This window comes from Ambystoma mexicanum, chromosome 1p (genome assembly GCF_040938575.1).
Source record: "Ambystoma mexicanum isolate Mex_15411 chromosome 1p, UKY_AmexF1_1, whole genome shotgun sequence".
Classification (NCBI taxonomy): domain Eukaryota; kingdom Metazoa; phylum Chordata; class Amphibia; order Caudata; family Ambystomatidae; genus Ambystoma; species Ambystoma mexicanum.
Window position 1 is genome coordinate 124,800,390 of NC_090921.1, and position 14,862 is coordinate 124,815,251.

At 45.8% G+C, this 14,862-nt stretch overlaps 1 protein-coding gene across 2 annotated transcripts in view; it reads right to left on the reverse strand.

Moving 5' to 3' along the window:
* Nucleotides 1–14,862, reverse strand: part of LOC138567041 (phosphatidylinositol 4,5-bisphosphate 3-kinase catalytic subunit alpha isoform-like) — a 363,865-nt gene that overhangs the window by 164,636 nt on the left and 184,367 nt on the right. For both annotated transcript variants that reach the window (XM_069644869.1, XM_069644877.1), the window contains 3 exons: nucleotides 14,073–14,282; nucleotides 2,589–2,839; nucleotides 1,235–1,477 (listed from right to left, as the gene is read on the reverse strand). In XM_069644869.1, the coding sequence (XP_069500970.1) occupies nucleotides 1,235–1,477; nucleotides 2,589–2,839; nucleotides 14,073–14,282 (704 nt within the window). The remainder of the gene's footprint in view (nucleotides 1–1,234; nucleotides 1,478–2,588; nucleotides 2,840–14,072; nucleotides 14,283–14,862) is intronic.

The window sequence follows — 14,862 nt, forward strand, 5'->3', positions numbered from 1 at the left end:
TCAATTATTGGTAGTAGCCCAGTGAAAACGGTCGGCCTACGGTTCCTAGAATACAGCAAGTCTCTAAACCTGCCCCACAACCATCAAGCTAGTTTAAGATCCTCATAAAAAAAGTACAGAATCTGCGTTATCTTTATGCGGGACCACTCCTGTAATACCTGGACACAAACACTCCTGCACAAATTGCCACCTACCTTCAATGCAGTGTATCTTGCTGCACTACTCAAGCAGCTGGAAACTGCTCTCGAATGGATTGCTCAGTTCCTTTATAACAGAGACAAGTTAAAGTAGGGCCTTTGCAGTTAAAAGATGCGATTATCAAGTGTTGAGTGACTCAATGATCAGTAATATCCCTTTGGCTCTTAAACGCCTATAGATTGCAGATATTGGCATCACCACTTCTCTGGGGCGTTTTAAGTCTTTGACAACGCGACCCAGATCTTCAAACTTGATAGGTCCTTGTCCACCTTCAAACCATCCTTTCCTTTTTTTGGACCCAGAAAATTGACGCACTAGAGTAATGGTCTTTTCCAGATTGGACTCCAGTAACAGTATCTCGGACTCCCTAAACATTTTGTTCACCACATTCAACATTTAGAATTTTATCCAGCAATCCTCATCATATCCTCCCAGTCCCTTCTTGCCTCGTCGCGCCTTGAAACACTTGTGTATAGGCGCATTATAAATGCCATATCATATGGCTCAAATCTAGACACCTCATGGCCTCTGCACCTAAACCTTTACACTTGTCCCCGGTGTAAGCAAACATTCAATTCAAAGCAGTCTTTCTGACTCGTAGAGCTTACTGGGGAAAGGTCCTCTATTCCTGCAGAATAATGTTACTAAGCACTCCCCGTCCAGACCCATGTAATAGCTATAGAGGAAAAACTCTTGGCCAAACCAGGACCCACTAACTTCTTCTGAGGGCCTAGATAGGCATAGCTTTGGCTCCGGAATGACCCAAATTTGTTACTTGCACTTAAGCTCTGCATTCCAATACCGGTCTCTGCACTTAATCTGTTCTCAAACACTTCTCATCCGAATGTTGCAAAGCTGTGAAGAATAGGTCCACCCTACACCCATCTATTGTTTTCATCTCCCCTTTACTTGCGACACTTCAGAGCGATTGTACTGCGGTATGAACATTATACATTACGGACCAATAAATACATGAAGTTCCCTGCTTGAGTTCACTGATCATAAACCTACCCCTGCAGCCATGTTTTGGTCTCACCTTGTCAATATCCCGGATGTTCACATTCACATAGGTGGCGCAGAGGATTTTGATACGCAACAAGCTGTTGATGGACCATAGAGACTTGGCGGGTGCGTCGCCGTTCATATAGGAAGAGGTGGCAGAACGGCGGGCATAAGAAGGCATGACAAAGACATTGGCTGGAAGCTGACTGTAAAGGCTGTCCTTGGACATCAGCATGAGGTGGGGCAGGCGGCCAAGGCTGATACAGTTCCTGATGTACTGCAAGAGAGGACACCCAACAAAACAGCGGAAACAAATCAGAACATCAGCATATGGATTATAAAATGTGTTTTTTGCAGAAATTGCAGTAAATGCATAAATCAACCGCTCAGAAGATGTGTCGACTAAAACAGAAAGCACAATACGTAAAGAACAGGCAGGAAATGACCATCCTCAAAAATGTGGGGTGGTGATTTGGTGTCACACTGTAGGTTTTTACAAAGAATGGTGTTTGAAGTTCTCCAGCACAAACCACAACACAAACCTACATTATTGCTTTGTGAGGACTGCGCAATAATTCAATTAATAGTCGAACATCAATTCTGCTGTGATCTTCTCTGAAGATACTGTAGCAATCATCCCCGTTTACGGGGGACGTACAGGGCAAGTTACGACCTGCCGGCACAGGTTTAGGTAGGCATGGGCTCAGGGCCATTATCGGCCTATATGCGTGAGGGGCGATTGCTATTCACACCCAGGGTTCATCTAGGTTGCAAATAGGTTTTTATTTTTGTTTTTACAGGAGATGGGCTCGCAAACCTACTCTCCCATAAAAATAAAGATGGGTGCCACCATGGTAAACAGAAAAGGGACCGAGTCCCTTTCCTTTTCTAGTTATATTGCGGAAGCGGGGAGAAGCGCCAGGCCCGAAGCCCAAAGCTCCGGTCCAGTAGGTAAGTGGGGGTGAATGGGTGGAAGAAAGGTGCAGTATGTCTTTGGGGGTTGGGAGGTGTCTGAAGGAGTGGGAAGCCACACCCTGTTGCCAGCTCACAATCAAGATGGCAGCATCCGGGGAAGGCCTCAGGTGGCTGGAGAAACGCAGGCGGTACGCGGTATGTTCCCGCCCATGTTTATAGGCCAGCATATTGGCTGAGCGCCATTCAGCGCTTGCAAACGTTTGTTATTCATGGCCCAGGTTTTGAGATTTTCACTGTTATGGTGGGAGAAGAAAAACACGTTAATGATGGGATGAAACAATGGACAATATTTTTGTGAAAGTGCAAAATTGATCCTGGAATCATTTGATGCGATAGCTGCAGTGAAGTGGTGCTGTTTCCAACACTTGTGTATAGGCGCGTTACAAATGCCATATCATATCATAACTGCTCACCTTGTACTGGCTGAGCGGGTATTTTTCCAGCAGATACTCGTCACAGCCACAGACCTTGAGGATGTACTTGCCCTGATACTCGAGCACGCAGAGTTTAAGCTGCTCCGGGGACAGGTGCATGCTGCGTGTCTTCTTGCGGATAGCATCTGCAATTACCTGCTCCGGGAGGTAGTTGTGCGGGATCTTCAGGGTGTACTTCTGCTTGTCATTGTTGGGGAACACAATCACCCAGATAGTGACGATTATGCCTCCTGTAGGGTAGAAAGAAGAAACAGAGTGAGATGCAGTAGACCACATCCAGATACAAGACTTCTACACTGAGAGACACACGCTTAACATGTACACTGCTTACAGCTTGTGCGGTAGGGCTCTACACCATTAGCACTCAGTCCAAGGGGTGTCACATGAAGCCTATCCTTTTTGAAGTTTGTCCAAAGAGCTTAGGTACACACCAGTAACAGGCAGGTTAACAGCCTAATAGAAGACCTACATCACTTACAGACGGGGCAGCAAAGCTCTGTAAGGCAGTCTCCACTATGTAAGACACGCATTACTCACCGTAATAGCATTTATGATGATTGTATCTGCTTAGATTCATATGCTGTGTATATGGTCGGACATCCAGTGGTAACCGCGGAGTATTGCATCTTGTCTTTCGGGGACCGAAAGGGGATGGCTGCATAGGCGCGTCTGTAACACTATCCCTATCATGACGACGTAGTGTACCGGAAATCCCTCACGCGCGGAGGTCCCTCCGATTGTATTTCTTCTGCCATGAGGGAGTTCAAGGCTATAGTGAGTGAGTACATGAAGAAGAGAGAAGTAGTAAGATGTCTATGTTCCTTCCACCCCGAGCGGGGAGGTAGGGAGGGCGCATGTGAATCTAAGCAGATCCAATCATCAGACATGCTACTACGGTGAGTAATGCATGTCTTCTGATACTGGTTAATCTTCTTAGAAACACATGCTGTGCATAGACTAGTGAGCAGTACCCGGAGTTGGAGGTGGGTTGTGAGAAGGAACGGTAGATAAAAGATGTCTTAATACTGCTTGCACCACCTGAGAATCAGACCTAGAATTAGTGTCTAGGCAATAGTGTTTTGTAAAGGTGTGTACAGAACTCCAGGGCGCTGCTTTGCAAATGGACTCAAGGAGAACATTTGCAATGAATGCTATGGATGCCCCATTGCCCCGAGTAGAATGTGCTCTAGGCTTAAAGGGCAGTTCTCGCTTAGCAAGAGTGTAACAGTGTGATGCATTTGACAATCCACCTTGAGATAGCTGATTTAGAGACAGGATCCCCTTCTCTACCAGCTGCCACTGAAATGGAAAATTGGTTTGTTTTCCTCAATGGTTTCATCTTTTCATCTTTCCAGGTAGAACATGACTGCCCTGCGCACATCTAGTGTGTGTAGGCTTCTTTCAGCCATGCTAGTAGGATTCTCGAAAAAGGTAGGTAGTTCAATCGATGGTTCACATGGAACTTTGAGGTGAATTTAGGTGAAAATCTGGGGTGAGTGCGCAGAACTAGCTTATTCCTGTGGACTATAACAAAAGGGTCTAGAACAGAAAGTGCCTGTAGTTTGCTAACCCTTCTAATAGAAGTGATAGCCACTAGGAAGGCTGTCTTATAAGTCAGGTCTTTTAGACTTGCTTTATGCATTAGCTCAAAGGGAGCTCCCATGAGCCTGGTCAAAACCACATTTAGGTCCCACCCAGGAGCTGGGTGAGAAATGGGAGGATCAATCCTTTTAACCCCTTCCATAAAGGCTTTAATCACCGGTATCTTCCACCATGACACCTTTTGTTGTGACGTGGTGTAGGCTGAGAGAGCAGCCAGATGAACCTTTAGTGAATTGAAGACCAACCCAGTGTCTAACAGATGGGTAAGGTACAGCACAATGTGTGCGGGTGAGCAATCGATGGGATTGACGTCCTTGGAATTACACCAGATGACAAAACGTTTCCATTTGCTGGCATAGCAATAACGTGGGTTAGGTCATCTAGCTTCCCTGAGTATGTCCATGTACCTCTGAGGGAGCTGTAGGTGTCCAAACTCTATAACCTCAGGAGCCAGGCTGCTAAATTCAGAGGTCGCGCCTTGAAACACTTGTGTATAGGCGCGTTACAAATGCCATATCATATCATCATGGGTGTAGGGTCTCCCCCTGTCCTGAGACAACATGTTGTACAGACAGGGTATTATTACTGGTGGGGAAGAGGAACATTTCCATCAGATGAGCGGACCAGGGTCCTGGTGCATCTTGTGCACTATCTTGTTGAGCAGGGGGGGTCGGGGGAAAATCATAGACAAACCACTGCAGAAAGAGAACGAGGGCTGGCGAGACAACTACCAGATCTTCCCATTGTCCGCTGGCTTGACGCTACTGGCTATTGAGTCACTCTTGAATGGGACCGCGCGTGGGGAACCAAGTATATGCACGCCATCATCATTCCTAGCAAACTCGTGGCTTTGCGCAACGTCACCTCCCGACTGGCTACATATTGAGGGATCTGAAAAAGCATGTTCTGAACCCTGTGGTTGGAAGGGAAGATGAGGCCGTCTTTCGTCCGGATCAGAGCTCCCAGAAATTGTTTTATTTGGCTGGGGACTAGACTGGATTTCTTCTCGTTGATAGAGAATCCCAGACTGAACAGAAGGTCTATAGTCTTGTGTGTTCAAAAAGCATGTGTCGTACGAGTCCCCTGTTCTGAGCCAGTCGTTGAGGTAAGGGTAAACCGGGACGGATAACCTGCAAAAGTGTGCTGCAGCTACTGCCAGGACCTTCGTAAACACCCTTGGTGCTGAGGCAATGCCGAAGGGTATTACCTTGAATTGGTAATGCCCGTCCTCTATCATGAACCTTAGATATTTTCTGTGCGCTGGCAACATTGAAATATGAAAGTATGCATCTTTCATGTCCAATGTTGCCATGTAGTCCCCTTGTTTCAACAGTGGGATCACCTCCTGTAGCGTTACCATGCAAAACTTCTGAGGTTTGATGACCTTGTTCGCTGAGCGCAGGTCTAGAATAGGGCGCATGGTGAGGTCCTTTTTGGGTACAAGTACGTACACTGAATAAATACCCTTGTTTACCTGAAGAAAAGGGATGGCTTCTATGGCGTCCTTTCCCAGCAGAGCTTCCACCTCTTGATTCAGGATCTCCAGGTGTTCCGGTGAAAGGCGCCGCGAGTCTCAATTGTGGCGGTTTTATGACCCACTGATCTGAAGTTATCCTCTCCCATGCCGCGAGGAAAGATGTTAAGTGCCCCCCGACCGGGGTGACATGGGAGGGGACCTGGATCTGATGGTCATTTTGGAACAGAGGCTGCGGCTCCTCTAGGATTGGGGCCTCTACCTCTGGCTTTGCCGCGTAGCTGACCCCTTGGAGGGGAGTACGTGGGGCTACCTGATGTTTGTCCGGTTTTGAAGTTTCCCATGCCATAGTTGTTCTGACTTGCACGGGACTGCCCTCAAAAGGACCGCCGAGAGTTATTTCCTCCCTGGGGGGAAGGTCTTTGAGTGATTTGTTGCAGAGACTTAATAGTCTCATGCTCTTTTTTGGCTGATTCTAGGGCATCATCGACCGCCTTTCCGAAGAGGTTAGCTTCTTCAATCGGTTTACTGATGAGCGAGGCCTGCGTTTCAGGTTAAACCCTGAGGTACGCAGCCAAGCGTGCCTTTTGAGTGAGGTTCCTTGGGCAGGAGACCTGCCTGCTGTTTCAGCCGTGTCCAGAGTGTTCTTTATTACATTCTGGTTCACCTACCTTCCTTTGGCCACAATAGAGAGAAGCTTGGACTTGACGGGTTCTGGGATCTCTTGGAGGCCTTCCTGAAGAAGGTTCCACTGAGCGTCAGCATAACTCGCTAGCAGCGTAGTATTATTGGATATATGCGTGGTATATGCGGCAGCCGAGGTGACTCGCTTGCCTAAGGCATACAGCCTTTTGGATTCCCTATCCAAATGTGTCTCCCCTGTGGCAAGGGGGACTCCTGCCTGTTTCCGGGTGGTATTCACCACCAAAGAATCCGGGGTGGCGATCCCTTTAATGTATTGTGGGTCCGAAGGAGCTGGTCGAAATAACTTTTCAACTCTTGGGTTCACTGCCCGGGTTTGAGCTGGTGACACAAGAGAGGGAGCCAATCTTCTCTTAATAGAATTAAGGAGGGGAATGGCCTGGCTAGAGGGAGGTTTTTCCTTAAGAATATCTTCTACAAAGTCCTGCTCAGCCACTGCCTCTTGAGTAGAGATTTTAAAATGCTCAGCTGCCTTTTTTAACATGGTATTAAAGGCCATCTGGTCCTCTACAGGCCGGAGGGGAATCCAGGCACAATACATCAGTGTCCTGATCTTGATGGGGAAGCGTCAATGGGTCCGCCCCTACTTGCTGGGTAAAACAGACTAATGCTATGGGTCTAATAACAATGAACTGTTATTTACATAACCAGTATATTTTTGTGAAAGTGACATAGAATCTGAATACAATTTTACAAGAGAATAGTCACACTGAGCCTATAATAATATTGAGCTCACAGTAGTAGCAGCAATAAGTATAATCACACTGTCACTTTAATAATCTGTTGTTGACAGGAGAGCCAACGCGCGGCCAGCACGAGAAAATGAAAGTAATCTTCTGCATTGCATCAGCGCACGCGCAGGTTGCTTAGCAACACAATCCAAACAATGAAAACCGGCGTCTAGCGAAGACGCGGGTTTTCGCGATACAGAACGTAGAGAGTAGCTGATGGTTGATACAGGTAAGCAGGAGCTAATGTATGATAATAAACGAATAACTATATACGAGGGGCACACTAATATAAACACTTTGACTCTTTGTAGGTCAACCGTGAATATATGATATTGAGGCAACACGGAGCATCACGAAAGGAGGGAGGCTACCATAGCCACTCGACAGGTACATTATATGCTTAAAACAATAGATCTAAATGTATTAGATGCCCGATTTAAATACTCACGTGCATTTCATTATAATCTTTTTTGCTTACCTATGATGACACACACCTGGGGAATTCGAAATCTACAACAATGGTATGTGACTTAATTTTCAATTTTTGATGCATCTAACAACATGATTGGATTTATACTATAACATTTACTGCACTGAACGAAACATATGAATGTATGCATTATGGGTATATTTTGAAACACAACTGGGAAATATAATTTTGTATTATGAAAGATTTAATTGATTGGTGGTGACAAACACAACACCCATATGACGATTGGTTATCATTTACATTAACGACATATTGTCCACTTTGGTTTTGAATATTCAATTATATCCTGATGTATGTTTTATGTTTTATGTTAAAGTGAAAATGAGAGCACCAAGAGCCCTGATGACGGACTAGGTCCAAAATGCATTGGCATAACAAACTTATTAGGCGTTGATTGATTGCATGATGTCCAAGCCTCAGCAATAAAACAGAAGATAATACAATCTTCATGATTTTAACAATTGATCACAGAGTGATGATTTGGAAGTTAATGTAATTATATTGAAACAAAGTTGGAGCAACTCCGCTTGGAGAGCAAGGGGTAGCACACCTAGGATCAGATTAGGTTCTGAATCCTTGTTGCTCATTGTCTACTTATACCCTGTGCCAGGGTTTTAAGGTGTGCCCTAAATACCGAATCAACATTAATTTAACTTGAAGCGTAACTTTAATTACTCAGCAGTGCCAACCCTTTCTAATTTAATTACAGTTCACAGATTAAGCACTCAAGAACAGCAATGTCAGGCCAGTGTCACTGCACACACCACTGGATGTGCTCTAATTCACCACACAGGCAAACCTTGCAATTAGAAGCGATCATCAATGAGCAGTTAGTGGGTATATCGCCGCCCTTGGTTTGCGGTGTGCGGCTTCCTCCTTACACCTAGGCAAACGAATGATCCTTCAAATGTCCTTGGTTTACATAGCGGTGACTGTGGTCAAGCAATCAAAGCTGCAACTCTTAGGAGGGCATCGGGAGAGACAAGAATACATGGTCAACACATCACTTAAAATCAAAGAACGTCAAACACGTGTATTATGAAAATATACTTAATTTCTTGTAAAACGGTAGGAAAAGGTATATATAAATCAGGTGCAGAAGGCTTCTAGGCCATCTCATGACCATACTTGTAAGGTTGGGCGCAATGACAAATTTCACCATGGACCTCGGTTTAAACGGTTGTTTCCCAGCGGTACTGTAGGACTTTTAATGGCTCAAATGGGATTCAGTCTCTCCGATTGGTGAAGCGAGATATTGGTCCTGATGATGAGCGACCTCCAACAGGAAGTAAGGAACCCAATGTTAAAAAAAGGACATAGCCAATGTCGAAGACAAGACCATGTTTAGGGTTTCCTCATGTGTCTTTGCAAAGGAAAGCTGCATAAGGAGAGAAGGAGAAAAGTCAACAGAAGCAGTTCCTGTGTTCCAAATGCAGTTCCGCTGGGGCTGATGAGCTGTAAGCGAAAAGCACTGCTGCTGAGCCCAAGGTTATGCTGCTGGTAAAGAGGGAAAACTGCTCATGCTGGGGGACTGTGCAGATATCCTACTCCTCTGCAATACAGCTCCCGTGTCTGTGATGCCGACTGTGCCCCATGGAGGCAATTCAGGTAGGGGGGACCACTTGGAGTCATGGCTTTGCTGGAGGCCTCAGTGGGTTGAAACAGGCTTACTTTAGGTAGCGGATTCAGGCTTCTGGTTATGTCCAGTGTTTCCATCGCTCTGTGTCTGGTCAGCTCAGCAACAGGTTACAAGGCATCCTGAGAGCACAGCTCTACGAAGGCTTGTAACTTAGCTTGGCTCAGCAGGCCAAGGGAAGAGATTTCCAGCATTCTGTTTCTTTGGTCAGTGGACGTTCGGCATCCTCAGTGGCAGGAGTGGCATGATACAGGTGTGGGTAGCGCCGGGATCAAGAATGGTTAGAACTGCTCAAATCTGTATCTTTTGCCACCATCCAAGGCCAAAAAAAGTCCTGGAAAAGCCCAAGATGCCCTCATTCCGGCGGGCGGCCATCTTGCCAGAGCCTCGTTATCAGAAGGTTCCAATGTAACAGCCAAGCGGTCAGGTCAAGCTAATCAGAGCAGTATGCAGAGAGCAGTGCTTGCGAGCACGTTGGGTGCCTAGCCTATCCAGCATTATGGGGTACTGTAAGAGACTTTTTAGTTGTGAGGGGTGCAAGCTTTCTTCTGCCGGGGATAATGTAATGACGTGTTCTCACTTTTCTGAGTAAATGTTGTGAGACTCCAGTGTTGTGTATACACTAGGCTTTTGTAGTTGGGTAAAGTCACACTTTGTGTGAAGTAAAGGGAGAGACTCCCCTAAGCTTGTCCATATTCAGGCGCAGATAATTTGGCGTTCAGACACCTGCCTCTGAGTCTCTGCCCGAACCCACGGGCGTTAGATGTTGTTGTGTCATATGGTGGGGGTAAAGACACCAATGTCTATGAACTACTGAAAACATTGGCGGGAATAAATGCTTATGAGCTGCACATCCTGGAATATCCTTGAATTGTTGATTTGCTTTACAGATTCTGTTTATTGCTCAACTGTGAGAAAACCAGGGTCCAGGAAAGCCTTACAGAAGATAAATAAATCCTGCTCCAGACTAACCTGCTCATGTGTTCTGGACTTTATCTTCTGTTCTCCCATTTCAAGCAGTCACCGATAGAGCCTTGATGTGTGTTCTTGTGTCTCTGTGTCTGGATGAAATGAGTGCGGGCCAGGGGGTAAACAAAGCTCGGGAAAGCTAGGGTGTGTGTGTGTGTGTGTCAACAAAATTATTCTAAGCCAAGGCTTGGTGCCGTTTTGGGTTTATCCAAGAAAACCCAACCTAGCCAATATCATGTCATAATCCTCTTTCTGTTAAACCTTCCCCTACCTATCCACAACCTCTACTTGCCATTGGCTGCTCCATGTTGTCATGTACTATCAAGCGAAGATATCCCGTTTAAACCCAAGTGGGAATGTCGAGTTCATGAGGCACCAATGGCTATGCTGAGGGTCTGACAACCAGATCTCCGACACGCAGATACCAACACAGCTTTACCATGAGGGCCGTTGTTGGAAGTGTACTATTTGGGTTGGTGCCTTCTTCTGTGCATAGGAACTTTGCCCCAGTTTCAGTGAAGTAAAGCTACAAATCTTCAGTTAAATACGGAAATAGGGGCCAAGGGGGTAACTCTGTTTACATTTACAGAGTTGCATCCTTTGTTTTGGCGCCACCCAATCATTTGGTGGGGGGGGGTTTGTAGGGGGTGGGGGGCCACATTGGTAGAATTCCTTGGTGTTCCTCCCAGGTGTGGATTCAGGTTTGAATTCACAAACAGGTCATATCAGGTACCTGCAAGTTTGGCTCTCATTCTCCAGGTCTGGCAATAGCAATGATCATATATGGATATACATCACTCACGCCGCTCGTTTCGCCATAGGGATCAATACTGTATTTACACGCTGGGTCACACCAGAGGAGACCAGGGTGTGCCTTACTAGAATCAAGTAAAGGCTGCCCCTAACCAGAGGAGCGCACACAGACATGTGTGAGAACGCCCACCCGATGGGGCCTCAGATGAGTACTTGTAGATTTTACTTTTTGCAGCTTTCCCTCCTTAAGACTTCAGGGGCGCTTTTATTTTTTCTATTGTAGTAAAGGTCTTCGTCTGCACACAACACATAACTTTGTTTTTAGCTACTTTTTGGTTACTTGCATGATGTGTTGAGAATGGACTTGCAGATACTTTTACAGTGTTTTCTTCTTTGTAATCTTGGGCACTTTTGGTTTTTGCCGTTTTTGCCACTTAATGCCATGTTGAGCATTATATACTCTAAAATGGCCAGCCACAAGATTTCTGCCTGTCCTTTGGCCATCTTATCCTTTGACCGTCTTCCTGCCCGGGGGTGGCTGGATTTTCCATACATAGTACGCCCTTACCCGGGGAAAGCTCCTGAAGATTGCCAGCAGCACTTGCTTCACTTGCCCGGCAAAGCTCTGCCTCTCTGCAGTTCTCTGGAAGATCTTCATCAATGCTTTGACTCCCAGACCGATGGGTACAACTAATCCAACCTGTGCTCAAAGATGAAGCTGTTGGAAGTGCTTGGAACAGTCCAGGAACCATACTGTGGGCTAGCCAGAAGTCCTCCTGTGCTACTTTGCTGCAATTATTGGTGTCCCAAGCTCAGCCTTGGAACGCTGCAGATCCTCAGCTTATAGAACAAAAACCACTTCCCAGAAATTGCAGCTCTCCACCATGAAGAGGGGACTTGCAGGACCAATTTCTTTGTTCTCGCCACATGGGTCGTCTTCCACCATTCTGAACAAGTGCCCATCGAGTCCCATGAGGTTGCTGCAGAAAGTGTTGGGTCCTAAAGTCAGTGTCTCCCAAGTGTTCAACTATCCAGAATCCAGAAAACGGTCCATCAGTACGGAACCACGAACTAGGCCAACCTAAGAATGCCTGAAGAGACCTCGCTACCTGCTGCACCTGGTCTTCCTCCCACGGAACTACGGTGCAAATGCAGAAAACCCAGCGATTTCAGGAACTCCTACGGTGGTCCCTGAGTGAATTGGAGTACAGGGGGAGGGGGGTGAATAAACATACCGGTTCTCCTGCCCTTTTTCACTAGAGTGGCATGGCCATAAAGTCCTATTCCTAGGTCGCCCTTGAGGTTCTGGCCTAGTTTCCTCCACGGGCTCTCCCCGGATGTGTTTGGATTGGGAGAGGGTATTTTAAAGACGTTCCTCTTGTTTTTATTGAACTTTTAAAACACTTGCAGCTACTTCTTGGCTCTACCCAACACTTGTTCAACTTCCCAAAAGAGTCTTGGAGCGTCCTGAAAAGCACGTTACTCTAGTGCACTAGGCCCCTTCTTTTCCATCTACGGAAGGACTATATGAAGCGTAGAACCGTAGCTGCATGTTTTCGTATGGCGGTTGCAAGCTTCCTTCTTCTCAACTTATTAGTTCTCAAAGTCTTGATTACTTTGTTTGTTCCGTTTTCTTTGTATACTTGCTACAGTACACTACCATATCTTGAATAGTATTCAAACTGTGTTTAAAAGTAACGTGTGAGTACTCTAAGCTGAACACCCAAGGGTGAATGAATATATATTAATAGTGAATGTTTCAGTGTGGTTTATATTTGATAAGAGTTGACTAAGGCCTAAATAAAGAACTGTATTTGTATACATCCTGCATAACTTGCATTATTAAGAGTGATTTGTGTGTACTTAACTGAGGCCTTCACCACGCTCATGCCTTCCTACGTCTAAGCCATGCTGTCCAGTCACGTAACCGAGAGAGTTTGGCTAGACATTAGCAAATTTCTCGATTTACCAGAACAGGTCAGCCTCTCCGAATCTGTCCTGGACGGAACACGCGTCCAGGTCATGCTGATGCAATAGCAGCAGCACTGTGATAATTGCGACCTGCATATCAACTTGCTCCGGTCCTGCTCTCACTGTGCCTACGTCTCGATATTGTATTGTCAAAACCAATCTGAACTACATACCACAATCTGAAACTCAACCCTTCTAGCACGGTCATCTGTTTCACAAATATCAATATCTTGTTCTATTGTAAGATGATCCTCTCCCCCTCTGAGGATAGGACTCCAACGCAATTGCCTGTTTCACAAAAGCAGAACACATTCTATTGAAATGGTCTTGATTCGATCCCGCTGTATAGGTAGTAGGACAACACTGCTTACAGTAAGACCAATGTGATCTTTGAGAATCTACACTATATCGCAGCATCTCCTAGTACATCCAGTGCATCAAACACAGTGGGACGGGTTGTGGGTTTGGCAATATTGATAAAACATCCAGTTGCTTTGCCGAACGTATTTATTTGAATTCTTATATATCGCGCCACACGCCCGAAGGCCTCAGGGCTTACAGAAAATCAATACAAGACAAAACAAGAGTAGATAAAAGGCGAGGTGGGAGATCAGGGTCAGATAAATCAATGAAGTCATGCAAAAGAAATTACAGGGTTTTAGTCAGGTGGGTGATTAAATACCAATGTCTTCAGTCCTTTTTTAAAATCAGCAGTCGTGGTAACGGAATGTTGAGTTTCATAATCAAACCGTTTTTCCACCTGCTTCTGAGTGGAGGTATTTGCCTACCCCCCCCCCATAGAGCACTATAGCACTCCAAATTTGAGCAGTAACAGAAGAATCGGCATCGCTCACAATTAGACGGGTCTTCACCTTTACCACATATTTTCCACAAAGATAATGGCGAATGAGTTTGGTGATATTAACAGAGGTAATATCACCAAAATCATAATCAGGCCAAACGAGCTTCAAAAGCTTTTAAGTAGTCCCACTAAGTGAATCGATGAGCTGAGGAACTTAGAAGACCCACAATGCGCACAGCAAGTTACGGAGTGAGGGTGGAGGACTGCCCAAAATGGCAGAATACTATTTGTATAAAGATGAGTTGGGTTGCATATGACAAGGGGAGGACCTACCATTCTCCAGCTTGTTGTAGATGTGCTTCGGAAGTTCCGGTGTGGACTCCACATTGGGTGGGTAGACATAGAGTGCCTGGCTATGAGTTCCACCCGCTTCCCTCAGTTCCATGGCATCTTTGCAGACGCTGAGGATGCTGCGACGAAAGTCCTGCACTTCGGGATCCTTCACCAGCTCAAACTCGCAGATGGGCATGCCGATGGCAAATCCTGGAAGACAGAAGTGGGGAAGAAAAACAAAAAGGATTGGGGACATTGAGAAATGGCAAGACAGGGAACAATACACACCCTAGAGAGATGCGGAAGGGGACAGTGAAAGGTAATGACATGACCAATTATTCATCATTTGGTTTGGATCAGAAGGAGAAGGGGAAGAGGGAGCAGGTATTAGGGAAAAGGCGATGGAGATGTTGAGAAAAGGGGCTCAAGTGAGGGAACAAGCTGGTGAACGGCGTCCGCCCATGTTTTTCAGGGAGAGGGCATCGTCCACTTGTGTGTTTTCACTGAATCCATTTTTTTTTTTAAAATAAAAAAAGTGCGACTTCCACTTAACACAGTGCCGTGTCCGGGATCCGAACCCGGGTTGTGCGCACAGCGCTAAGGCAAGAAATGGAACCACAAAGCCACATGAAACTCAGAAAATATCGCTGTGAAACATCCGATTGACTTTCTGCTAAACAGGACACATCTTCTTACATATTTTAAGAGATAAAAGGTGTGTCCCTTTTCTATTTAGCAAGCAATGCCTTAAGAAATGTTTCTATATGATCTGCTCGAAAACATTTAATTG